Source organism: Chaetodon auriga, chromosome 16 (assembly GCF_051107435.1).
Source record: "Chaetodon auriga isolate fChaAug3 chromosome 16, fChaAug3.hap1, whole genome shotgun sequence".
NCBI classification, from domain to species: domain Eukaryota; kingdom Metazoa; phylum Chordata; class Actinopteri; order Chaetodontiformes; family Chaetodontidae; genus Chaetodon; species Chaetodon auriga.
In genome coordinates, this window is record NC_135089.1 from 8,624,247 (window position 1) to 8,650,828 (window position 26,582).

At 40.6% G+C, this 26,582-nt stretch overlaps 5 protein-coding genes across 7 annotated transcripts; 2 read left to right on the forward strand and 3 right to left on the reverse strand.

Annotated features, from left to right (window-relative positions):
* Nucleotides 1–351: 351 nt before the first annotated feature.
* Nucleotides 352–4,724, reverse strand: asf1ba (anti-silencing function 1Ba histone chaperone). Its single transcript, XM_076751534.1, has 4 exons — nt 4,332–4,724; nt 3,603–3,718; nt 1,852–2,028; nt 352–1,154 (listed from the first exon to the last, which is right to left on the reverse strand). Exons 1-4 carry the CDS (start codon nt 4,438–4,440, stop codon nt 963–965), a joined length of 594 nt encoding a protein of 197 aa, XP_076607649.1. The 5' UTR covers nt 4,441–4,724; the 3' UTR covers nt 352–962.
* A 1,508-nt stretch (nt 4,725–6,232) lies between these two features.
* Nucleotides 6,233–9,662, forward strand: crb3a (crumbs homolog 3a). Of its 3 annotated transcripts, XM_076753010.1 has the most exons (5): nt 6,233–6,529; nt 6,737–6,845; nt 7,168–7,364; nt 8,553–8,599; nt 8,690–9,662. In XM_076753010.1, exons 3-5 carry the CDS (start codon nt 7,193–7,195, stop codon nt 8,897–8,899), a joined length of 429 nt encoding a protein of 142 aa, XP_076609125.1. In that variant the 5' UTR covers nt 6,233–6,529; nt 6,737–6,845; nt 7,168–7,192; the 3' UTR covers nt 8,900–9,662. The 3 variants fall into 3 exon arrangements, with proteins under 3 accessions (XP_076609125.1, XP_076609123.1, XP_076609124.1); XM_076753008.1 differs by lacking the exon at nt 6,233–6,529 and having other exon boundaries at nt 6,743–6,845; nt 7,168–7,409; nt 8,690–9,039; XM_076753009.1 differs by lacking the exons at nt 6,233–6,529; nt 6,737–6,845 and having other exon boundaries at nt 7,092–7,409; nt 8,690–9,039.
* A 1,116-nt stretch (nt 9,663–10,778) lies between these two features.
* Nucleotides 10,779–13,739, reverse strand: tubb4bl (tubulin, beta 4B class IVb-like). The gene is made up of 4 exons (XM_076752679.1): nt 13,579–13,739; nt 12,553–12,661; nt 12,270–12,380; nt 10,779–12,152 (listed from the first exon to the last, which is right to left on the reverse strand). Exons 1-4 carry the CDS (start codon nt 13,633–13,635, stop codon nt 11,095–11,097), a joined length of 1,335 nt encoding a protein of 444 aa, XP_076608794.1. The 5' UTR covers nt 13,636–13,739; the 3' UTR covers nt 10,779–11,094.
* Nucleotides 13,740–15,444: 1,705 nt separating this feature from the next.
* On the forward strand, nt 15,445–17,617 carry LOC143334458 (nuclear factor 7, brain). The gene is made up of 6 exons (XM_076753271.1): nt 15,445–15,994; nt 16,251–16,346; nt 16,433–16,663; nt 16,750–16,772; nt 16,843–16,961; nt 17,079–17,617. The coding sequence occupies exons 1-6, from the start codon at nt 15,602–15,604 to the stop codon at nt 17,615–17,617; spliced, it is 1,401 nt and encodes a 466-aa protein (XP_076609386.1). The 5' UTR covers nt 15,445–15,601.
* Nucleotides 17,618–18,795: 1,178 nt separating this feature from the next.
* Nucleotides 18,796–19,764, reverse strand: LOC143333849 (G-protein coupled receptor 183-like). The gene has a single exon (XM_076752214.1). It carries the CDS (start codon nt 19,762–19,764, stop codon nt 18,796–18,798), a length of 969 nt encoding a protein of 322 aa, XP_076608329.1.
* Between the last annotated feature and the right edge of the window lie 6,818 nt (nt 19,765–26,582).

Sequence of the window (26,582 nt, forward strand, 5' to 3'; positions counted from 1 at the left end):
ATTTTCCAAAGCCAGGTCTGTAGCCTAGCCACCCCTTTCACTTGACTGATCTGTGATTGGACGTGACGCTAACGCAGGCTATTTTTAGTATGATGTGAAAAATATAAGGGGATACTCAAATTGATATTTGTGTTACAGAGCTGGTACTGTTGTGTTTAACCCCCTAAAGAAAAAAGTTCTTCTTTGGACAAAAGTTTTTAGCACACATGCATTCAAAACTGGTTCATATTACGTATTATGTTTTTCAGCTTCTGTAATTGACATTGAAAAAAAAGTGAAACCAAACTACAGCAAGTAATTAGGAGGAACATAGCTCTCACTGTCACACAGATTTTCATACACAGATACATAACAAATACAATGTTCTTTTATTTGGAACACAACATTGAAAAACAAAAGAAAAGAAAACATGGAGGAAGTGATATAGCCCACACAAAGCCCATTCCAAACTCCAAAATCTAAGTGGGAAAAGGTTTTAAGTGCAAAAGAAATTTTGACACAAACATAATGACAGATTATCAAATTCCTGTACAGCAACATATTGCAAATTATTTGCCTATTGCTTCAGTGCTGAAATCCTCTTAAACAGGTACAAATCAGTTCTGCAACAACAAAAGGAAGAAAGGTGAACCACCTGTCAGCTTTCTGTTCTGTTTCAGTTCAGCTGTATCATTTCATAGTTAACGTTTTCCCTTCCATGAGTTTAACTACGTCAGTATTGCTTTCAACATCATGGCAAGGAACTCCCCAACTATAAGTGATGGTTATACTGATCAGAGGTTCATTATCTTCCTTGGAACCAACACTGATCTGAAGCCAAGTTCAGTTTTGACAAGCTTCAGTTAAATAAGGGCAGCTGTAAGGCAAAGATGTCTGTACATCCACACTAGAATGTCCACAGGCATTTCTTCAAAAATAAGGTCTCGTGCTGTCAGTCATCACCTTTGGGACAGGGGTCGTTTCTATAAGCAGTCCATAGAGTTGTCTGGTAGTAACCCCAACGGTGGGGCCTTGCCTGGGAGACAGGATGGAGGGAGCATGGAGTTTGACGTGGGATCCACATTTTCTGAGTCTTCCATTCGCTCTGCACAGCCTTCCCAGTTTATATGGAATCTGGTAACGCGTGGGTTTGATGCCAGAATGTTTCTCTGGAGCTGAAAAAGAAACATGGAAATATAGATGAATACTTTGTACAAGTAAATGCAAATGCAGAAACTGTTTTTCCCTGCCGCCTCCCCATGCTGTTGCTGGCCTCTTCGTGCTACTGGGTTAGCTTGCTGAACAGTCTGACACTGCACACCAGACCACTAAATTTTAAAAATAAAATGCCATTCGCTGATGTATTGGTCCAATTGCCCAGCCCTAATGTGCACCTTGCTCCAATCGACTTGCAATACATCCCACCTGATTTAGCATCTAGACATAGGGTAAGAAAACCCTTTAGATCAGCCATCTTAAAAATGTGGCCACTACAAACAAAATCCTTTGTCATTACAGCAAACTCTGAGTGGAGTAAAACAGAAGTTACTATCTGAATAAAGAACATACATAACATTTTTGCTTAACAAGTTATATATAAGAGAATTTGATAGGATTATTAGTATTGTTCCAAGTGGAGCCTCAAAAGAAAGAAAAGCTCCAATTCTATAGAGTATTAACCACCATGCCGGTTGATGACTACCTCTGTTCTTCCCATTTTCATATTTAATACAACAAAAACATGTTGTTAAAACGCTAGGGTGGTGTAGTGTAATTAGAATCCAAAAGTACAATTTCAAACTAGTGAAATAAGCATTAGGCAGTCACATTGGCAACAGAACATATTATTCAGAAATCAACCATTAGTCTGACCTGTGTATAGTCTGGTTTGATCGGTGGATTTTCTCGGAGCTCGGGGTCTGTGTATTCATTGTTCACATAGTAACCAATGCGAATGAACTCCTGGCCACGGTATGTGCAGGTAATCAGCACTACAGTTACACCAACAGCATCACTTTCAGGAATCAATCCAGTGTTTGGGGCATCAGCCTGTTAAAAGAAACAGAACACTAAGATGTGCAAAAACATAATTTTTTATAGACATCAATGTCAGGAAATTAAATCGTCTTATTGTCGTGGATTATGGAAGCAGGATTGAGATACGATTAATCAAAATCTGTCGGTATGAAAGACAGGCTTGTACAAAATTCAGTCAGTCTAAATGACAATTTATTTATCTATAAGTGGATTATAACATGGTTAATTTAAAGGGGAAAATGGGCCTTATAGTACTTTGATAGATCAATTAAAGATGAATCAATAGTTACAGATAATGCAGAGACAGATAAGTAGAACAGCATAAACAACACAAATAATGGTTCAGCATGCTGATTGCTTAAAGAACAAGAAAATATGATTTGTCCATGTGTGTGACAAGTGCATTTAACTTAGTTTCTTCTCGAGTAAGTAACAAGTTATATGCCATATTAGTTCAAATAACATAGTTTTACATGGCAGTAGTTTCCACATGATTTTTTTTTATATGTATTTATTTATTTTACTAATTCTCCCGACTAGGAATGCACTGATCAGATGGGCACCAGTTGAAAATTGATATTTGCTGATCTTTATTACAGACAATTATGATTATAGATAAGGCAATTACATTTACGACACTCAAAATGTGCTTCCATTGACCATGTCATAATGTCTGACTGATCCTGCACCATAAAGGTTTCTAAGGCAGTTTATGAGCCCAAGCAGACTTGAGATGATTGTGCTGACCATGTAGGACAAGAGGCTGCTGGAGATGGCCTGTGTTTGTATACTATGAATAAAGAGAATTAGAAGTTAATTTGCTAAACTGAAATGGGCTTTTGAAGGAATCTTTTTTTACTGTGAATGCATTTCTGTCTGTCTTTTTCTGTCTGTCTTTCTCTGTCTGTGTGTCTCTCGCTAAATCTCTCTCACCCAAGAGAATTTTCTTTGAACATACCCAAAACATTTTTTATAAGGTTCCCCCACATTTGTTATTTAATAATTGAGATCAAGACATGTACTGGGCAAGACACTATATGGAAAAACAAACTTGTCACTATCTTCTAGTGGACAAACCGTAGAATGGCATTTGTGTACTTCAACATCTTATCATTTATCAGTTGACATATATCCTGATACCAATATATATCCGCAATGACCTAATATCAGCAGTCTGGCTCTAGTAGCCATTTTCCTTACATACAGCATCTCTTCCTGTTTTATGGCTGGAAAAACAACTACCCACAGTGTGGCATGACATGAAACAACTGTGGGACTGCATTATTGTCACATGGCCAGATGAATAAGTAGTAAGAATTGTAATTGTATAGTCTCTTGCATGTTTGACAGATGTAAAAGTGTCTGTTTGTAATTTCTGATCTTTCAAACTGCTCTGTGGACACATAGAGAGCTGCGTAGGAGAAATAGTGAACTGTTTAAAGGGACAAAACTGCTGACTTTGATAGGTGTAACAGAATAGAACAAGTTGTTAGAAAATTTTTGTTCCCACAACATACAGTATGGCTAAATCTAAACAGATTAAACACAAAGCACTGCATCAGTTAGTCTGTCCCAACCAAACATACCTGAAACACAAACATATGTCTCCCAGCAGGTACTGGGCCAACCAAGACGGAGTCCAGGACTTGGTCATACTCTTCACTTTCTGCTGAGCCAACGTAGATGATCTTCCATTCCAGATCTATAAACAAAATAAAGAAATCATGTTTTACTATAAAAGCCACATTATGAATGTAGTGCTGAGACAATTACTCCATTAACCAATTAGATGCTCAACAGAAAAAATGTCGATTACTACTGATAACAGTACTTGGGTAAAGCAATAGTTCTATGCATTAGCTATCTGTTACTGGTACATATACAATGTACAATGTACAATATGCAACCCTTAAAAAATATTTCACATTACTATTTGAGAAGTAACAAAGGCTAGGATTAACATGAATTATCTGAGATGAACGCACTTTTGGCTGCGCTAGCTAACGTCATCACTTTCACTGAAGATTGTAAATCTACATTAGCATATTTAAAGTTTAACGAACCTGACTTACATTACTCAACTTGAAGATGAGTCCACAGTGGGACACACATTCAGTCAAGCTGTGTAACGTTACTTTGTTATTACCTTGTACCATTACGTTACCTTTCATAGACCTAACGACTTTATGAATTAAGTTAGCATTACCTAATATAACGTTAGCTAACCTAGCGTTAGCTGTTAGCCATCTCTAATGCACCGATTAGCAACGGCTTACGCTGTCACAGAATATTGAGTTTTCTACGATGGCACATACCTTCTGGGAGATCCTCCATACACTCAAACGTTATTTCAAACTGAAAGGGGTTTCCAAAGGGACTCGGGTTATCTAGAACTGCCACATTCAAAACCTGTACCTTCGCCATTGTTGCTGAAGCGCTAAAAGGGCTAATCAAAAACAAACGTTCAAACCAGTTTCCCGGGGAATGCTTAAAAGCAACGCTACAACGACACAAGCGGTTAAAAGACTCAGCGGTATTATCTGCCAAGCACCTTTGACTTAACCGACATAAAGCCTTACTTATACGCCAAAATACACACTATCTGCTTAATTAATGTTCAGTGTAACTCGTTTTTTATTAAATTTCAGAATAAATATGCCACTCTCCCGCCGCTCAGTGTCCTACCCAGATTTCACCGCGCCTACGGCAAGCGGTGCGTTCCTGACAGAGCAGCCGCCTCCACCAAGGAAGAGGCAAAGTGCTTCTACCGCCCCTTAGTGGCGCGGTTAGAGAGGCCTGAGCTAAACAAAAACTAATTGCACATTGCCTACGTAACTGGCAATAATTTCTTTAACCATAAACAAATAATTCCTTTCTCGACCAACCAAAGAACTAAATGAAGTTGAAAACATTATTGTAACGTGGCGTAACCCATTGATCTGTCAGCTCTCAAGTCAGTCCATATGTTGCAGGTAGTTTACTCCTGCTTTGATCACCAACAGTTGGACATAATTATCCTGGGCTAGGAGTTACAATAAAATAAACTTTGCGGTGTCCCACGCCAGGAAGGCAGACGAAAGGCACATTTCACAATATATGTTATTGCAATTAAATACAAGAATCCCACAATATAACTTGTTATATTGATGACATATATAAGATTCACAAAGGTATTTTTATTGCAAAACTGTCATTGCTTGTGATGTTTCCACACCCTGTGTAAACCATATACCTGCTGTCACAGTTGAAGGGACCAGTGACTGAAATGGGCTTTCTTTCATAAAATGTCCACATTGCATTAAGCAGCTGAAAGGACAGCCATATATACCAGAGACAGGAATGACAGTCATAGGTTGGAGAGGCCTGATCGGAAACTGTCTTCTAGCATACAAAAATATGCCATCATCTGATCCAGCAGCGACTGGTTTAGAGGATTTTTGAAACATGGGCCTACAAATAACCATAAACAGAAAATACAACTAGACAGAGGCCTTAAAACTTGCTCATAGCTATTCTACATTAAAGGCAGTAAAAGATGCTCATGCTGTCACGCCTTACTTGTGGAGAAATTGCATTTTTTAACTGAGAAGATTTAAATTCAATGAGCACCCAGACATCCTTTTTTTCCTTAACTGAATAAAACGGCTTATAACTCATGTAAGGCAGCTCTCCATAATCATTCCCCACTACATTTAGGTTACACCATCGCTTCTTTCAGACAGGGTTTTGCAATTAGTGAACTTGGGCTGTCAGACTCATAAACTGTCAGCTCTCATAAATAGAAAACTCGAAAGCACAAAGAAAATTATGACATACGGTGAGACAAACAACACACACACACACACACACACACACACACACACACACACACACACACGGTTTGGTCATATGTGAGCATCCCCACAGACTGACTCACGGCTGTAATATAGGAGTAATTTTCCACAGCACTTTTCAGCTTTTCTAAAACGCCTCACGGCTCTTCACACACTGTACAAATGAAAACTATCTGACCACCACAGATTAGGCCTGAAGCAGCCTACATTTTCTTTGCCCCTCTGCGTCTGAGAAGGGGAGATTAGGTGAGGATTAGTGCCCACTGGACCAGCTGGCCGCCGAATTCATCCTTAAAATATCTCAGGAATGTTGATATCCTTTCTCATGTTGGGTAACATGAAACCTAGTGGAGGCGCTATTGCATGCCACCTTCACACAGGTTGCTAGGTAAGAGCTGGGCACCGAGTACACGCATTGTACTCCAGCAGGTTGAGGCAAGTGACTGAAACCTGGCATCATAGAAAAAACAGTTCAGTTTAAAACAAGTACCAGGAGGTGAACAGCCATGATGTTGCACAGATGACAATAAAGGTACTCGATGCAGTCCATTCTTAGGATTTTTTTTTTCAGTGGCAACAGAAGAAATCGACTCTGCTCTGCTTCAGTAAACTGCGCTTTTCCTCGACTTTGTACAAAGGAGTATCTGTCCGCGCTGCTGCAGGTGGATAACCGCTCTCAGGTAATGTAACACGAAACTGCACCATGTGACCAATGGCGATTTGAAGAGTAGACGGAAAAAAAAACTGCTTTACATAAAACACCGACTGGAAGTGCAGTTGAGAATGTAGCACTGTGCTGCCTGCATCCATTCAAGTGTTTCTCAGTAAACACTCTCCGTCGTAAAATGTTACCTGTCATTTTCATTGGACCAAACCATTTGTTGCAGTTTCATTTTTGACAAGGTGAGGCGGAAGTAACATGGTTCACGCGTGAGGAGTCAACCTGCTCGATGCTTCCCGTTTTGCGTCCATCACCTAAAAACAGCCGGATCAAGGGTACGTGTGTTAAGTTTACTTTACAACCTTTATCTTCTTTATTAAAAGCAGCTAAACATGATAATGTTATTGCAAATGAGATGGGGTGGACCTTTAAAGCTGTATTGAGGTTTTGTATGAATAGCGTATAATTTCTCTGTGGTCGGGGCAGGTTTCAGGGTGATTCAACATCAGGCTGAATGTGTGACTCAGTGGTTGTATGGTGCTGGCTTCCTGACTCAGCCTCAGATTGAGGATAAAGGACTTTACACAGGGAGTCAAAGTGTACTGAAAATTCCAAAAAGGACAGGTCTTTACATGAGTGACAATAATGTGTCTCCAGCTGTTGAGATAAATCCACATAGTGAATGTTGGACCTGATGAAATGGACCCAAGCTGATGCCCCAAAGTCCCAGTCTGCCCTCAGTTGGCTCTGCTGGTCACGGGTAGAGATGGAAGCGTGTCTGGATGTGCTGGCCATACCTGGAGTTGTGGTTGGGAGTGTTTTACTGCTGGTACTGAGCAGTAATCCTGCGTGGGGTGAGTCAGTAACCATCCCCTCATCCTCAGCACTCACACACACAAGTAAGACATCCTGTTGACCACTCCTGCACACACACACACACACACACACACACACACACACACACACCATTAAGTCATGCAATGATTTTAAAAAGAAAAACATAGGGGACATTCCAGCAAACTTGAAACGTGCATGGGCTTGTCAGCATGTTGTAAGTACACTTGTCTGAGAAATAAATTAAGTAAGACACTCTGCCGTATGAGTAAGAGGTATATTTAGCATATCAATAATTAGATATGGAAAAGAATTCAATTTCACAAACATCTGACTTTCTTTGGAGCGTGGCTGCCGTCTTTTGCAGCCACTGCTTTTTGTTATCAAGTTGTACTGTGTCCTTGCAGAGTTTACTATTTACCCAAGTTAATGATTGTCTCAAAAATGATAGGGCAGAGTTTAAGTTTCCACAACAAAGCAGTCTAATTAAAGTGATTCCCGCCTTTGTAATGCTTTACATAGACAAAGCAACAATAGATTGTTTTTCTTTTTTAACATATTTCAAACAGGAGTGTTGTTCACTCAGCTGACTGTATCGCTGCAGTACACTGCATTCCTGTGCTTCTCCTCCTCCTCAGTCACTCTCTTGGTCAAGTAGTTACCATGTAGTTTCGTGATATCCCTGAGGAGTCACATGGCTAGTCATGGATAACATGGCTGGGAACAGCAATAGACTGAACAATCTGGCATGCTGCCTTTTGTGTTTGTTGCCTTTTAAAGTGTGCATAAGACTAAAAGCAACTTCTGCTGTGCTGTTGGATTCTTCTTTTTTCTTTGCTTGTGTAATGTTAGCACTGTATTTAAAAAGGAGTTGATGTGAATAAATAACAGTTTTAAAGGTCACAGTAGGTTTTTCAGCTGCTTCCTGTTACTCTTTTAGTTTGTCAACAAAAAAATCTCAAGCCAGTTTTTTTGTCTTTTGTCTTGTGCGCACAGCCAACCAGTTTATTTGGATACATACGCTTGCATGCGGTCACCTGGTTATTCAAAAACCTGTTTACATGTGCTCACCAGTAACACAACTAAAGTTACCAGCAGGGATGGAGGCCCATATTCAGTTGTATGTATTATACACAGGCAGGCACTGAAAATTAGTCTGCATGTGCATTGTTACTACAGTATTCCTGATGTTTCTGCTCTTTTCATAGGGAATTACACTGCTCTTGGAAGTGAAACCCCTTCTAATAGCACTGCTGTGAGTGAAAAACTTTTATCATGACCAGTAAATGATATACAGAAGTGTCCAGTGTCACCAGATTGACCTTCCTGTATTTTCCATTCACAGGGGCCCAACATTGCAGCTATCGTGGCCCCTACGGTCATCCTGGGTGTTCTGGCCATAGGCTTGGCTGTTCTCGCCTGGCTTCTCTGCGTGGTGAAGAAGAAGAGACAGACTGAAGGGACGTATAGACCCAGTGCTGAGGAGCAGTCTGGTGCAAGCAGTGTGGCTGCACCAGATGCACTTAAGTTACCAAAGGAGGAAAGACTCATTTGACATTTTGCGCTTTGGACACAGGCTGCAAACATTTGCATGGCGGCGTTCCTGTGCGACAAGGCTCTTTTTCCTTTGAGCTGATGAATGAAAGACAAATCTTCCCATGTTTCTCAGCAAGCAGTGAATAGTTCCTGCACGAACTATGAAGGAGAGCACCTGGATTTATGGGTCTAGTGGATTTTAAGAACAACGAACATTTCAAGAAGGCTTTGAACATTTCCTCTGCACAAATGAAACAAGAACTGCAGTATTTTATCACCACTAATCATTTCAGTTAAGGTTTTTCTTTCAGTTACCTTAATATACCATTTCCCATGCACCTGTGGTGATTTGATTCAGTCACTGGCAAAAATATGATACCAATCTTTTACCTCAAACTTTTGCCTCTGAGAGTCGTGTTGATTCCATTGCATTTAAAATTCAGACAATTTTTTAGTCTAATAATGAGTGTAATTAAACATCTTATTGCAGTGCAAAAACTCTTGATTTTAGAGAGACTGCTGTGTGTTAAAAATTAGGTTATACTGGGAAATTTTGTCAAGCAAATCAAGGAGTTGTTTACACTTCAAGTATTACTTCAGTAATTTCAAGTCACATTAAGAAAAAATCAGATCAGCCATGCTGTGCACATTGCATCATAGTCAAGCAGATGTTTTACGGCATCACATGCTTGTTTATGCTTTTGTTAGATAAATAACATGTTTACTATAAAATGTTTGTAAAATAGTTGAATAATTAAACTTTATAAAGCACTGAAACTATTTAAAGCATCTCTGAGGATGTCATCCTGTTCTTATGTATTGTTTTTGTTTAAAATACACGATTGCTTAAAGAACTATTATATTGACCAGATGCAGTCCCAGTCAAAATAGAATTCTGAGTATGACGCAGGGGAACATTTAATGAAAATGAATATCTTCCATATACAAAAAAACCCTAAAAGAAACCATAACCATGTATTTGTATGCCACTTCTCACTCTAAGGTGATAAAACAGGGAGTCCTGATAGTCAAGAGAGTGAAAAGTTCAGCTCCTGCAACAAGCTCTCAGACTGTACCCGAGAAAGTCACTCGAACACTGACGCCATTGTTAGTCTCTCTGGGGGAAAAAAAGGTTATCTAAAACTGAATGGAAAAAATGTAGAGAGAGTATAATCTTTTATGTACAGGTATTTTATAGATCAAATGTTTGGGAACTAGAGGAAAGGTGGTCATTGTTATTTAACAATGACATTGACATTGACTCCAGACTGGAAATAACTCAAAATACAAAGTTATTTTTTGCAGTCACTGTTGTCTTAGTTTGGACTCGTAATGAGCTTGTTAAGTATGGGAAGGTCTCCACATTCAGGCCACCCTCAAATAAGCTGAATTTACCTATTTCTTAAAATTGACAACTTACCAAGGCAGGATTTATAAAAGACACACGTGGAAGTTTATGGAAGTAATTTGCTTCTCATAACCACACACTGATAATATTGGATTGGCAGTTACTGAGTCACAGTTCTGGAGAAGAAAGAAACGTCATATTCAGTGACGTCACTGATAAGACAAACCTATCTACACTTCAGCAATTAGAGCTTATATAATCAGCCCAGACTGCATGTTCACTGGAATTTTGTATGAAAACCACTAAACTACTAATATTTTTGGTCTTGTTTTCATCTTCATTCATAACTTTTCCCCTTTAGATTAATTGTCCCATAGGTACAATTACAGGCTACTAACTATTCAGTATTTATATAAAGGGTTAAATTGAAGAGCAAAAACATGTTTTAACAGACGTCAGGAATCATGTCGTTCTTCCCCTTTCAGCATGATGCAGGGCAGACACTGAAGTGCTGTAACATCATTCAATAAAAACTCAGAGGCAGCAAAAGTGGCTTTTTAATAACATTTTAATCATCCTCACTTCACAGTTAAAATCGCTTGCTTTTGAACTCTGCAAGGCAATGATAGAACAGATGCAAATAATTCAGTGCATTCACAACATACAAAAACACATTTCAACCAAAAAACTTCACGAGTATCTGTTAACATCAATGTCTATCACTAGAGCAACAGAAATCTATATAAAGGGGAGCAGTTTTTCAGAGTGTGATGAACCATTCAATGCAGGATGGAGAGGGATGAAAGGGATGGAGACGGTTTATGGGTGAGGTGAAATGAGATTTGGCAGCTGGGCAGAGTGAGGGTTTAGGCAACTTCCTCTTCTCCCTCTTCCTCAAACTCGCCCTCCTCTGCGGTGGCATCCTGGTATTGCTGGTACTCGGACACCAGGTCGTTCATGTTGCTTTCGGCCTCGGTAAACTCCATCTCATCCATGCCCTCACCGGTGTACCAGTGGAGGAAGGCCTTACGGCGGAACATGGCGGTGAACTGTTCGGAGATGCGCTTGAACAGCTCCTGGATGGCCGTGCTGTTGCCGATAAAAGTGGCAGCCATTTTGAGGCCACGGGGTGGGATGTCACAGACGGCGGTCTTCACATTGTTTGGGATCCATTCGACAAAGTAGCTGCTGTTCTTGTTCTGGACATTCAACATCTGCTCATCCACCTCCTTCATGGACATGCGGCCCCTGAAGACTGCGGCCACGGTGAGGTAGCGGCCGTGACGTGGGTCGCAGGCAGCCATCATGTTCTTGGCGTCAAACATCTGCTGGGTGAGCTCGGGCACAGACAGGGAGCGATACTGCTGGCTGCCCCTGCTGGTGAGGGGGGCGAAGCCTGGCATGAAGAAGTGCAGACGGGGGAAGGGCACCATGTTGACAGCCAGTTTACGGAGGTCAGCATTGAGCTGGCCAGGGAAACGCAGACAGGTGGTCACCCCGCTCATGGTGGCAGACACCAAATGGTTGAGATCTCCATAAGTGGGGGTGGTGAGCTTGAGGGTGCGGAAGCAGATATCATAGAGAGCTTCATTGTCAATACAGTAGGTCTCATCTGTGTTCTCTACCAGCTGGTGTACAGAGAGAGTAGCATTGTATGGCTCCACCACAGTGTCGGACACCTTGGGAGAAGGCACCACGCTGAAGGTGTTCATGATGCGGTCAGGGTACTCCTCGCGGATCTTGCTGATGAGCAGGGTGCCCATGCCAGAGCCAGTACCCCCACCCAGGGAGTGAGTGAGCTGGAAACCCTGGAGGCAATCGCAGCTCTCAGCCTCTTTCCTCACTACATCCAGGACGGAGTCCACCAGCTCGGCTCCCTCAGTGTAGTGGCCCTTGGCCCAGTTGTTTCCAGCTCCGCTCTGACCTGCAGTCAAGAGAATGGCCGTTCATTGATGCAGGAAACTCAGCGAGCTACTCTTAAGGAATTCATTTCTGATGTGATTACAGGTGAGTGCTTCTTGACTCCATTCACATAGCTTACCAAAGACGAAGTTGTCGGGTCTGAAGATCTGCCCGAAGGGACCGGATCTCACTGAGTCCATCGTGCCAGGCTCCAGATCCACCAGGATGGCTCGGGGCACATACTTCCCACCTGAAATCATGGATCAACAATGTCACTCCTTGTAAAATGTTATGCGCTTATTGAGCATGATGCGTTTGATGTAAAACGCAGATGGTGCATAGTAGGAGAGCTGGGGGGTGAGGGAGGAGAAGAAACTGGCCGGTTTGCTCTGTTGTGTGTTATACCTGAATCTGCAGCTTACCTGTGGCCTCATTGTAATAGACGCTGATCCTGTCGAGCTGCAGATCGCTGTCACCATGGTAGGTACCGGTGGGATCAATGCCATGCTCATCACTGATCACCTCCCAGAACTGAGAAAAAATAAGCATGGAAGTAGAGGAGGTAGATGTTAATTTAGCCCACAGCAAAAATAAAATAAAGGAAAAATACGATAACACTACGATTACTACTAATAATAATTCAATGCGCTGAAAGTAGGGAACAGTAACAGGATTCCCAGCAGTCCGAAATAGCATAAAGCCACTTTATAGGAAGCTATTTTTAAACATGCAAAGCTGCAAGACTCTTTAATTCTCTTGTTGAATGCAGGTTAAATGTGCAGTCTATTAGTCTGAAATGCAGATTGTCTCAGGAGCAATCAGGCAGATGGCAGTAATCTCATAAGTAACAGTGTTTCCAATGCTGTAAGAACAAAATGTACTATGAAAGGGGAGCAAGCTGGAAATTACTAAATATATAAGCATGCAATATTAAAATAAAACAATAATTTTAAATGGTTAAACTAAGGCCATTTTCAACAGCAATTGGCTTGAAAAGAGTCACAGGTGAAGTAGGTCAGAAAAAATGTGCGTGTGTGTGTGTGCGTGTGGGAGGGGCTGATGCTACGGCACCAAAAAAAAGGTTAGCCCCGCATTATTACTACCGTTATTAGTGGTAACCGATAAGAAGGGAGAAAAAACAAACAAACAAACAAAAAAACAAAAGCTAGTTTTGCATCCAATTATTACTGAATTATTTTTCGCATAAATCAAAATAAACATGCACGAATCCTGAGACCAAAGTAAATCCTGCCCAGAATATTAATGCAAATCCTCCGTGATGTTTTGTCACTGCACGAAGCTTCAGTCCAGACGCTGCCTGGACTTTATTCTAGAAAATTCCTTGAGGATGGATTAGGCGGCTTCACCGAGGCGTGAAGCCTGGAAGCGAATGAATGCAAAAGCGAATATAGAAAAAAAAGAGAAAAAAAAAATCACAATCAAAATACCTTGGCTCCGATCTGATTTCCGCACTGACCGGCCTGCAAATGCACAATTTCGCGCATTTTAGACGGATGGATAAGAGGACGGTCGGGTAGAAGACGATTCCTGAGCTGCAGAGATTCAGAGGAAGATGGTGCCTGCGGTCGGGTGTCCGAGATCTGTTACGCCGCCTCTGAGACCACCTATTGGACTGAAGCGGTGGCGCAACCTTACGTCATCGCCATGGCAACCAAAGACCGGAGGAGAGAGGGAGGAACCAAGAGCCGTGGAGCTGTTGGATAGGAGGCGAGGAGCTGCATCAGTCATCAATAACATCCTCACACACACACACACACACACACACACACACACACACACACACACACACACACAGAGTCTTTTTTCCCATCACTTTAGGGGACATTACATAGACTTCATTTCCTGTTTCCTGCATAGCTACACACTCTTAGAGCAAGGTCATTCTAGCGGCACATGCCAATGCACCATTTATCAGGACTGAAAGGACAAAAACATATCAAATGTAGCCTGAAGAGTACATGTACTGATGAAAAGTATCAACTTAGGCCTTTATCCAAAAGTATCAAGAACTTCTTGAACTTTTCCAGGATGTGCAGGCATGTAGGGCCAAGAAAAGTGAGCTTTACTTCTTTTAATTAGAGGAACCCATTTTTTGACAAACGCTGTCATATACTCATGGTTACATAAGGAAAAAAAAACCAAAACAAAGCAAAGCACAAAAGGGCAAGTACAGGTCAGTCGGAGATGAAATTTCATAAATAACTTTTGTCCATCAAGTAAATATGAATAAAACTGGAGTGAAACCTTTACAGTTATTAAAAATAAGTCCATTACGGGATACTTTTAGAATTTTCAATTCTGTCTATAAACAGAAAGAATACTCATGAACATCTGAAACAGGTTTTTCTTGCTGTAATCTTTCCTCCTAATGTGCTTCAAATATAAGAAATTTGGGACAAAATAATCCACAGGCTTCGTTCTGTGCAGAAATGTGTTCAAAAGCTTGGAAAAATCAAGGAGAAATCAAGGACACATCTAAAATTAGATTCTTCTAAAAAACTGTCACTTGGAATAACAACCTGCAGCCACATGAGTAAATGCAACGCTCCTTCTCTTCAGAAAAGTCGGCTTGCAGATTGGATGTTCACTGTGTTGTTTCATCTATTTTTGGCTGCTGTGTATTTCACGCTGGCAGTCTTCATTCTGATTTATTTTCCTCAATTCCCTAATATGTGAATAGACAATTGACCTGCAGCATTAATATTGTGTGTTATTAAGACAAAACACTAATTATGTAAAGCACATACATATTAGGCACAGTCACATAAAACCTACAGCCAATATTATCAATAACCTGTATGGAGTGCATTCACACATTTTCATAAGTTCTGCTTAGTAACCTGATGCTCAGGGTAATAAAATCGAGCTGGGGTAAAAAAAAAATCTTCTGACTGAGCTGGTTTAGCCAGTTTGTGTCAAAAGTCACCATCTAAAAGATAGAAACAATAATGTGAAGACAGCAACAGCAACACTGCTACCAAATGCATGTCTAGTGTGAGAAATAATTGTTTTTACCTGACAACCCCCAGTTTTCAATTGGTACCCGCGAGTTAATAAGTAGGTCGGAAAGGTTTGTCTGCATGCAGCCTTGGGCTGTTAACACGAATGTCAACACTGAAACATTCACATTTGTGTCCTGAATGACGACATTCCAAACATGCAGCAAGTTACCAGCCACTTTTAAGATATCCAAAACTGGCCAATAGGGCTTTATTTCCTGTTTCCCAGCATTGCTGCATGTCATGCACAGGAAAACCAATAGCATTTGCTCCTTCATGTCAAGAACAATAGACAGGCAGTCAGTGTGCTCTGAGGCTTTCAGCAGACAAGTTTAACTAGGCACGCTACAGACAGAGGAAACTTTCAGGATTTGAAAGTGAGGAACGTGAGGAAAGTGAGGACTTCTGCTGTTTTAAACTGTGGATTTACCGCAGTGCACATGACAATCTAATGATCATGTCACTCCCAGAGGAGGATCTTACATGCCCAATATGCTGTGACATCTTTACGGACCCTGTTTTGCTGTCATGTAGTCACAGCTTCTGCAGGAGCTGTCTGAAGCGCTGCTGGGACAGAGGGTTACGTGATTGTCCAGTATGCCGGAAAAAAACCTCCAAGTCCAGTGCTCCCTCCAATTTGGCTCTGAAAAATGTCTGTGAAGCCGTTTTGCAGGTCAGGAGTTCACAGCTGGAGGAAGACAAGATGAACTGTAGTCTGCATGGGGAGAAGCTAAAACTCTTCTGTCTGGTTGATAAGCAGCCCATCTGTGTGGTGTGTCAATCTTCCAAACTGCACAAGACTCATGACTGCTCGCCAATAGAAGAGGCCGTGCTGGACTACAGGGTAGGAGAGATAAACATATCAGTGTGTTTCCAAACTACATTGTAACAGCAACCTAAACTGACTCTGCTGTTTTTGCTGAGCTAAAGTATTTAAGGTAACACCTAAAGGTAGAATGCTGTCCCACAAGTTTGCCCTGATTACAAACTGTTCTTTCAGTTATGGATCCAGGCTTAAAGTATCCAACGTAGTCAAAACATGAAAGATAATTATGTTAAGCCATCTGATCTCTGCTGACTGAGGCCCGCTTGATTTTCAGGATGAACTTTCTGTATCCCTGAAGAGCTTGCAAGATAAACTGAAAAGCCTCAAGAGAATTCAAACAACCTCTGTGGACATGTTCAAGTATATCAAGGTAAAGTGTGATGAGATGACAGATATTTGGTTTGGAGTAAAAATATCTGGTCATATAAACCCAGAATTTGCAATAACCTCCCTCAGAGTCAGGCGCTGGAAACACAGAGACTGATCAAGAGCCAGTTTGAGCAGCTCTATCAAGTCCTCTACCAAGAAGAGTCAGAAAGAATAGCAGCTGTGAAACGGGAAGAAGAAGAGAAGATTGCAGGGATGAAGGATAAGATGAAAGAACTTTCAGCCGAAATGCTGTCCCTCACTGAGACCATCGCAGCCATACAGGAGCAACTGAAAGAAGATGATATGGTCTTGCTGAAGGTCTGCACAGTCCAGTATACATCAACTTTTTAATCACTGTTCCCAAAAAAAACCTCACCTTGATGGCAAATTTCTCTATCTTCCAGAATTTCAAATCCACTCAGGAAAGGTAGGTCAGTTTACACTCTTTCTTGCTTTGGTGTGTTATTCTCAGCATAAGATATCTGTTGTTCTCACAGAGGAAAAAGCGTTGCACTTGGTTCAGACGACATGTCTGGGTTACTGATTGATGTGACCAAGCATCTTTGCAACCTCAAGCACAGAGTCTGGGAGAAAATGCTGGACCATATTGACTATAGTGAGTACACATAATTGTTATTTTCTTTAGGTTCAGAGGTTGAAAGAGTGGAACTCGTCAACCCATACCCTGTTTAATAAATCATACTTTCTGTATTGTTAATTTCCCGTCTTTTAGCTCCTGTGACTTTGGACCCAAACACAGCACATCCCTGCCTCATCCTGTCCGACGACCTCACTTCCCTCCACTATTCAAAGCAGCTCAGCTGTTGCCCTGACAACCCGGAGCGCTTCCACATCAGCGCTGAGGTGGTTGGCATGACCGCGCTGGGTTCAGGAAGTCACCACTGGGTCGTGGAAACAGGAAGTAATCAGGACTGGCTCCTGGGCGTGGCCTCTTTGTCTATACCTAGGAATGCTGAGATCGCCGCTCGGCCTGAGAACGGCTTCTGGACCCTGTGTTTCCGGGATGGAAAGTTCAGGGCCATGACATCGCCACCCACCTCACTGGCTGTTCCAAGAATGCCAAATCATGTCAAAGTGCAACTGGATTACAACAAAGGGACAGTGTCTTTTTTAGACCCTGCAGATGAAACACTCATTTATGCATTTACACACACATTCACAGAAGCTTTAATTCCGTATTTTTATACACAGTGCGTTCATCCATTGAGAATAATGCCAGAGAAGGTGCTTGTCACAATGTTGCATCAATAAGTAGATTGATTATTTTATTAATTATATAAGAAAATAATCCTAGTTCTATCTTGATGGATGAGATGAAAAACTGGGATTGGTTGATTGACCAGCTGTAATATTAATTTCTCCCACAGAGGGCATGCACAGTAACTTGCAGTTTGTTTTTGTTACTTTTTCGTCTTAAAGGAACAGTCTGACATTTGGGGAAATACACTTATTTGTTTTTTTTCCTGAGACTCGAATAAGAACATTGATACCGTTCACACGTCTGTATGATAAACATGAAGCTACAGCCAAGAGCCAGTTCGCTTATCTTCGACTGAAAACAGGGAGAAACAGCTAACCTGCCTTTGTCCAAATGTAACAAATCCACATTTCAAAACCTTGTAAGTCATTAATTTACATGTTATATCTTGCTTGTTTAATCTGTACAAAAACATAGCAGCTTCCCCTGTTTCAAGTCTATGTGCTAAGCTAAGCTAACTGACTGCTGGCTCCAACTACATTTTTGCCAGACCACATAAGTCTTCACAAGTCATTTGTCTCAAGATTGTGAAAGCTCTTGAGACAAATGTGTGATGTGTGTAAATGTTTGAATAAAGTAGCAAGAAATTTTAGGTTAGTCCATAACTGATTTTCGGTTTGTTTAGTCTTTCATTTTATTCTTTTGCACTGTCTGTGACTTAGCACCAAAGGAATGATACTGCTGTGCAGGTATTCATTGATTATTTTGTTGATGATAAGCACATTATGTTGGACTGGAATGAGGTAGATGTTTCTCACCTGCTCAGCACCATGCACTGTAAGAAACACACACACACACACACACACACACACACACACACACACACACACACACACACACACACAAAGTGAAGTAATAGTTCTCTGGTCCAAGGTACTCTACACTGGAGGGATCAGACTGCACGGCACTGTTTATTGGTCTCTTTTGTACACATGGTGGCGCCAAAGGCAAAGAAATATTTATTATTCATGGGACACTTTAAACACATAAACATCATGCTGTTTGTGTAAATTAGTGTTCCAGAACATGATCTATGAAAACATGAAACAATTAATACATATTTTGAATAGAATGGAATTAAAAACATAAAAACAAAACATGAATTCACAGTTGTGTTGTCCTTCTTCTTTCTGGACAAATAGATGAGGTTCCATATGCGTATTGGGTCTTCTTAAACCTGAGCAGGTGGGTTTTGTGCTGTTTGGGCTTTGCTGCTCTCTGCAGAGACACAGGTGCAGCACTTCTTCACCCAGGTGTCTGAGAGGAAAGGCACCTTGTCCAGACGAACGAGATAGACAAGTGGCTGGATGGTGCTGCTGATGTTGAGGAAAGCAAATCCCACTGGTTGCACATAGCAGCGGAACACAGCAGGGGAGTAGTGGTCCTCAAAAGGAAACAGCGCAACAGGTGGCAAGTAGCAATATATAATGATACCAAGGATATAGAGGACTGTCTTGAAGGCCTTCTTCTTTGTGGGGTGCATCTCATCTTTCCCTGCACGATGGGACTTTTTCAGGGCCCACAGGATGCACACATTACACAGAACCATCCACGCGAATGTCGCCAGGATCTCACCTGTGAACACCTTCTCAAAGTTGGGGAGGCCTCCTACAGTCTTGGCTGCTGAGTAGGCAAAGGTGAGGCAGAATACCAGCACTGAAAGGCCTAACCTGTACTTGATGTGTTTAAGCTGCCCAAACTTAACTGGGAAGAGCACAGCCACAAAGCGATCTAAGCAGATACAGGAGAGAAACAGCGGGCCGCTGGTATCTTTCACACCGTAGGAGAACTTGATAGAGGACCACACCTCCTTGCTCTGCCAGTGATAAAGGTTCAGTAAGGTGACAGGGGTCTTTACACCAAAATAGATGTCCATGAACGCCAGACAGCCCAAGAATATGTCCGAAGTGGATGGCTCTTTGCGATTGTAGATGAGGATTGCAATGACAAGTAAATTGGCAGGGATTCCCACGACTACATTGATGCACTGCAGGGTGAGGTCAAAGAGAATTCCCTCCACCTGTTGCTCACACCCGTCAAACACGCTGAAGGGTTTTACTGTGGCATTGATGGTGGTATTGAGAGGGAGTTGAGTCGGGAGAGAGGTGGAGTTGAATGGTGGAGATACATTTCTCTCCATGATTTTACAACTGCAAAACCAGGACTCTGATGGGAGAAGAATAAGAATAGTGGTGATCAAGGTTTCGCATATTTACCACCTTCTGGACAGCACTCACTCAGCTACAATGACACAATTTGCAATTAAAGCCAGGTGTTTATCAAGGGGATTTCAGCGTGTTTTCCAGCTCAGTGTCATGTTAGATATACTGCTGTTCATTAGAATCCTTCTGTCTAATCTGCTGAGGAGTTTGTTCTCTGTAGAGTTAAACTAACCGCAGAGCAGGTGAGACAGTTCTCAGGGAGCGAAAACATGTTGCAAACACCGTCAGGGCTTCTCCGCAGGCGGTTATCTTGTTATTGTACGTGAGCGGACCTTCCTCTGGGAACCGTGACTCCCTGTATGCAGGGACATCTAACTCACTTAAGGGACTCATACTAAATGCACCACCCTTTTGTAGCAGAATAAAAGGGCAGCTATTCCCAATGTAAAATGGCAAGATTCACATTCTACACGTAGACAAGTGCTTAAGACTGCAAATCGGATAATTTCTTGGAGCTCTTGAAAGCCAGATTCTGACATTTAGCTATTCCTAAAGATAATTTCTGACCAGAAAAAGATGATCATTTGGAAAATAGATGCAATAATGAATGGATTGATGGAATAATAAGTGGAGTCAGACATGAAACAAACCATTATAAGTGTCCTGGGCCTTGAGCTCTGTGTCTCTGTCTTTGGTCCCTACAGGAGTCACCACAAATGGAAGCTTTTTATGCTGTTTTTTTAATACAAAAGCTGAATGTCAGGTTGTTTTCTTGGCTATGGGACTATTTACAGCGGCTCTGAGTCAGGCTGATTTGCACAAAGTCTTCGAAATTTGTTAGAGTCTTCATAGGCAATACACCTGAGCTCTGTCTGCTGAATGAACTATTGGAGCCAGAGGCTGTGATTGTTCCTTGCGCTGCCATCAAGGGGCCTATTCTGGTTTAATGTGGACCTTTCTTCCCCTTGCTCCTTCAGTGGATTGTGTTTCTCACCTCCCTCTGCTGCCGGCTCTACCTCAGGCCACACACACTCCTGTGGGACTAATCACACCGACGGAGGAGTGAAGCTCTTTACCAAGAAGATCGTCCCGGGAGATGGAAGACTTAATCAATTGTGTTTTTCTTCAGGCATATCTACTAAAAACTAAATAAGCAAAACAGAATATTAAAGTCTGGAGTATTTATAAATAGGTGCTGAATACCCTACAGTATAATTAACTGTTTTAGATGTATTCATAAAATAAAATAAGATATTATCTCAGTTTTGTTAAAAATTTAGAGGCATGTGTGATTAAAGATGGGAATTATTCATTGTACTTGTTGCTGTTTCTAATTGTAAACACAGATTAATCACATTAAAACATTTATAACATGTTGCCTGTTACTAAACACCAAAATTGAAAACAATGTCCTCATCTGCTTTTTTTCTGATGTTGTTTAAAATTTTAAATCATTCAGAACTTTGAGCAACAACAATAACAATTCAGTAAACTCAGTTCTCACCATCTTTGCAGCTTTTGTAACACATTTCAGATGAAAGCACAGATGTTCTCATTAAAGATTTTAAAAGGAAACACTTTAAGACACTGAAGACACATTAAATGCTCATAATTTGCTATCAAATATGGTTTTACCATGTATAATGGTCTTCGTCTAAATGTTTCCAGTCACGTCCCAACTTTAACGAGGGATGTGAGATGAGGCGAAAGCCACTTAAACTAAACTCATCCACATTATTTTGTCCACAGACTTTTGCAAGATGGAGTTAATCACTTCTTAATCCTAATACGAAAAGTGTATTGGTTAATCTCAGTGAATAATATCAAACTAATACAATTTAAATGGAAATGACCAACTGCAATTCAACCCTTTGACAGTCCTTTCTCTCTTTTAAAGATTGAAATGCTTTGATTAGAAACAAACTTTTTGAACCAAAAACAATTGAAAATTTTAGAAACGTACCGATGGAGCTTTTTAAGAGTTCAAACAGTACTGCCTTTACTCACCGATGTAGAATATTGTTCTGTGCTGTGTAGTAAGTGTGGTGAAGTGTGCGTTTCAAACACCGCTTTGTGTTTCAGGGATTAATTTATAAGTTCTGGTTTGACGCTGACCAGGAGGGGAGGATCATGAGGGAATAGTGACTCTTCCTGTCAAAGGCTTTTTTATTAAAACGCCTCCAAGAGCTCTTCGCTGTGTATTAAAAAAAGGGGTCATGTCGGGGGACCTGGTGCCTCAGATCTGGTGTTGAATTGGAGAGATGGAATGTCCTTAAAGTCACTGGGTTAGAAATTGCTTCTTACTGTTTTGCTGCAAAATCTGTACTTTTACTTTTTTTTTTTACTCTTCTTCTTCTTCTTTAGTTAAGCTGCATCCTTACTGTATGACTTTGGCTGTAGAATTTCTGTATTGCTGTACTGATATTTTTACTGAAGCAAGAGATCTGAGCACTTCTTTCACTGCTGGCAAACTGTGCCAGAGGTTATAGATATGTTTGTTACTCTCTCATTCCCTTGTGTCCTGGGTTGTCAGACTGGGCATGATATGTGGATTCAGGGAGCATCATGGGACCGGTCTGGTAACGCTGTGGGTGTCCTGGAGCGATATGTGTCATCCTCACTCAGCTCTTAATCCTTCCCTCCCATTACTGGAGATGCTGAGCACAGGTGCACAAGCCTAGGAGCAAATGTCACTGGTGTCTTAGCTTGTTTTGTTTGTTTTATGACATTTTCATCAGTGTGACACAAAATAAAATCATCCTTGCTCTGTCTCACGACGTGTTTGAGAAACCTGAGCAGAGCTAGCAGACTACCTCTGAAGTGCTCATCACTTAACAACTGGGGGTGGAAAAGGACACTCTTTAAGCCTGTGTGTGAGTATGTGTTAGGGTGTATTGAGATCGATTGCTTTACAGGGTGGCTAATTACATTATAGCCTGTGCTTGGTTGAGTATAGAAGCCAATGTTCTGTTCCCATGTGAGCACAAAGACAAAATTCCCCTTGATTCATTGTCTCATCGATGTGTAAAAGAGAGAGAGAGGCTCACAGAGGAGGACTGCCTGATTTGGTTGCTTTACCTCTTTTTAGTCTGGGGGGGCAGTAGCGGGCTGCACGTCTTATGAGATAACTGACAAGTACAGTATGGTTTCATCAAAAGGGCTTGAAACTTTTGAACACATGACATTATATTTATATCATAATTTATCCCCCAGGACAGTCTGAGATCTGTCAGTGTAATTCCTACAGGTACTGCCAATCAGATGAAATTTGTAATTTTGTTTTGCACGTGTAGTATTAACGCATACCTTTAATTCTTTGCAGTGACAGTTATGGAAATTCAAAAATTCTTGTCTTTTTGCACCAGCTTGAGTTTTATATATAATCGTCTTTTCTATTCTCTTATTTTAGGTTCTGCTCTGTCTTCAGCACAGTCTGTTTGTATTGAAACTCAACATAATCGTCTGGCATCACCAGCAGTGTCTGTGTTGCCAGGCGAAGTAGCAACATAGAGCAACACAGTTTGAAGTAAAATAATTACATATCCCGTGGAGAATGTGTTTATAAAGAATCGAACAAATGAGGCAAACCACACAAAACTTACGAAATTGGACAAATCGACTTGATTAAATTTGATTAAATCAAGAACAAAATGTTTATATAAAAATACTCTGGAGGACTGGACATATTCTGGCATCTACTGCTTCATATAATTGTAAGAGAGTTGAGTCACGTCTTACATAAACACATTGTAAAATCATGCTGTTAGGAAATCTCTTCCTCTTATTTCCTGTCTCAGATGTATTAATGCAAGCAAATGGGCACTGGAGAGGCAGAATACAGAACGGATATCAGGCAGGATCAGGAATCTGCATATATTTCCCTGCAGGCAGCCAAGAAACCAAAACCAAAATTAAAACATGAGTAATATGTTAACATAATATAAAATTAATACAAAAGTATAATATATGTTATTGTGCACTGTGCAGAAACCACCCCCACACATTGAATCACCACATAATGAAACCTATTGTTCAGGTGTAGAAAAGAATATATATATATGATAATGCAGTTAAAATATAATGATAGTAATTATCAACATGTTTGCAAATGTGTCTCACAACCTGTGTCGGTCAACGCTTCAAACCATATGAGTATCAGTACCTTCATAAATAAATGTACATGTTTTAAGTCTGCTATAAAAATATCTGGTATGTGTATATATGGTTAACATGAAATACAGTTTTCCACAGTACAGGTGCAACATGCCTCCAGCCTCAATGGCTGACTTCAACACACACACTTCTTCAGCACCACCAGCATGTGAAAAGTTTTCACTTGTCCTGTAAAATATCTGAACATCTATGAAACGGACTGGCACAAAGGTTGTGCAGACATGGTCTCCAGAGGATGAATAAGCTGCACCTGAAGCTGTCTTTGGTGCCAATAAGCAAATGTTAGTATGCTAACATCCTAACCTAAAATGGTGAACATGGTAAACGTTATACCTGCAGTTATTAGCATTTAGCTCAAAGCACCACTGTGCCTAAATACAGCCGCACAGAGCTGCTAGCATGCATGACTGCACTCTTGGTCTAGTTATTAGATCATTACAAATGAAATCATTGTTGTTTTATGACCCACACAACCATGACTTCTTTTTTAATTTTCCCTCTGAAAAACTGCAGCAGCGAGCACCTCCTGAAAGGACAAAACAGAGGACTGCTGTTGAACAGTATGTGGCTCATCCACGGAGCTAAAATCTGTTGTCCAGTCTTTACTGAAACAGTATGCCAAGTGGAAAGGAATCCAAAGACACAAGAGAAAAGAAGACGATAAGCAATCTCATATGATCTGATATAAACAATATTACACAGCTCTTCTATTTTTTAGCTGTTTCCTGCTGGTCGGTGTGGTGGTTGTGAGCGTGAAATGGGCTGTGACTGAAACCTACGTGCGTCATGGCAGTCAGGAGAATGAGAGCTGGAATTAGAAATGGTCTGAAACTTTTCTGTAAAGGCACACTCGCTGGAGAAAACATCATCAATCAAAAACCAGCTGTCTCAGAAAGTGTGAAAGCAGAGAACTGAAGCAGAGAGAGAAAGCAACAGAGACACAGAGGGAAATAAAACAAAATGGACAGGAGAAAGGAATTATGTACAACAAATTGGCTCAATAAAGGATCACTTAAACTTGATCATCCCACCAGCTTTTCACCCATTATTACAATTATGCCACTCTAAATATTCAGTAATCACCATAATTATAGCCTCTTAGTCTTGGGGAGGCTAATCAACAAACAAACAACCCAGATTTTAATTTAGAAGTCGCTTCTTAATGTTATTAATTATGGAATCAGACAACAGGATGTGGTTAAACATTTTTCAGATTTTTAAAATGCAACGAAAGCTGCAAGATAGGATGAAGTTCTAGATTTGATTCAGTGTGACATAATGACAAGTGTTTTGTGATAATTAAATCCACTTAGCCGATTACTGCCAGAGGAAGAGAGCCAAGAACTTAAAAGCACAGTAACACTTCATATTAAGATACACATATTTAATAGTTGCTTATTAGCTTGCATATTAGTAGCAACGTGGCTCTTTTTGTAGCCATTTTAAACTACTTACTAACGCTTTATTCTGCAACTACAAGGCTATTAACTAAGAATACTTAATAATGTAACCTTGACCCCCAGAAAAGGACGTGTGTATTGCATCTTCTTGGTCAGAATGAACTTTTTCTGAAGGACAGTGTTAATCAGTTCATTACGCAGTTAATTATCACTATCCTAAATTTCAAAGTGTTACTTTACACAGTACAGTATACAGTAGCTATGGATTAATTCTGAATACTGTTAAGCTGTTTGTAACTGTTGGTTAATGTGTCTTGGAGCAGAATTAAACACATGTTGACAAAGGATTTTCACTTGTAAGTAGGCATTTGACTGTTTTCATCTTGCACTGAAGACAGGATATACAACAGAGATTTGCAACTGTGTGCTGAATTGTGTTATTGTTTAAGCAGCTGGTGATTACCTTTCATAAATACAATACAGGCTCTAATTATCTCCAATTTGTACAATTATAGGTCTCCTTCTGCAGACTGGCAGAGTTTGACTCAGTCAAAAACACTTGACAATGCTGATATGAGATGTGTTCTGCCATTTTTGTTTAATATTTGTCTATGTCACAGAATTTGCAACAATGCATTGTGGAGTAACAAGATAAACCCAAATCAACTCTTGATCTGTTTTATTAAAAAACAAAACAAAACACTTTCATAACACAGCTGAATAAATTATTGGAATTAATAAACAATAGGGTTATGGTTTACATTAAAATATCATGTGTGGCACGCTAACTTTATTTTCAATGCATAAATTATTTGTTTTGGTTTTATTCAGCCCACTAGCAACACGCTTTGGGAGCCCACAAAGCAGAAAACCCACATATAGACGACTGAATGTTTGAGCTTGGACCTCCAAGATTTTCTGGACAGAATACATGAACATCAACAAAGCTCAGTATAACACAAACCAGCCGTGAATACAACAGCATGAGGCACATCTGACAGGGTTCAGGACTTTTAAGCTGTTAATGTTTCATATTCCCAAACCTATCTAATGTTTTGCTAAATAATCCGGAAGCATAAATTGCTTTGCAGTTTGTCTGCAACAGACAGTGAAACATATTGAGAAGATTGAAACATTTCATCATAGGAGCTTTATGAATACAAAATGAAATGTAATGATTCCTAAATGGCTGATCTCTTACAGTTATCTACCTCTAAGACTCA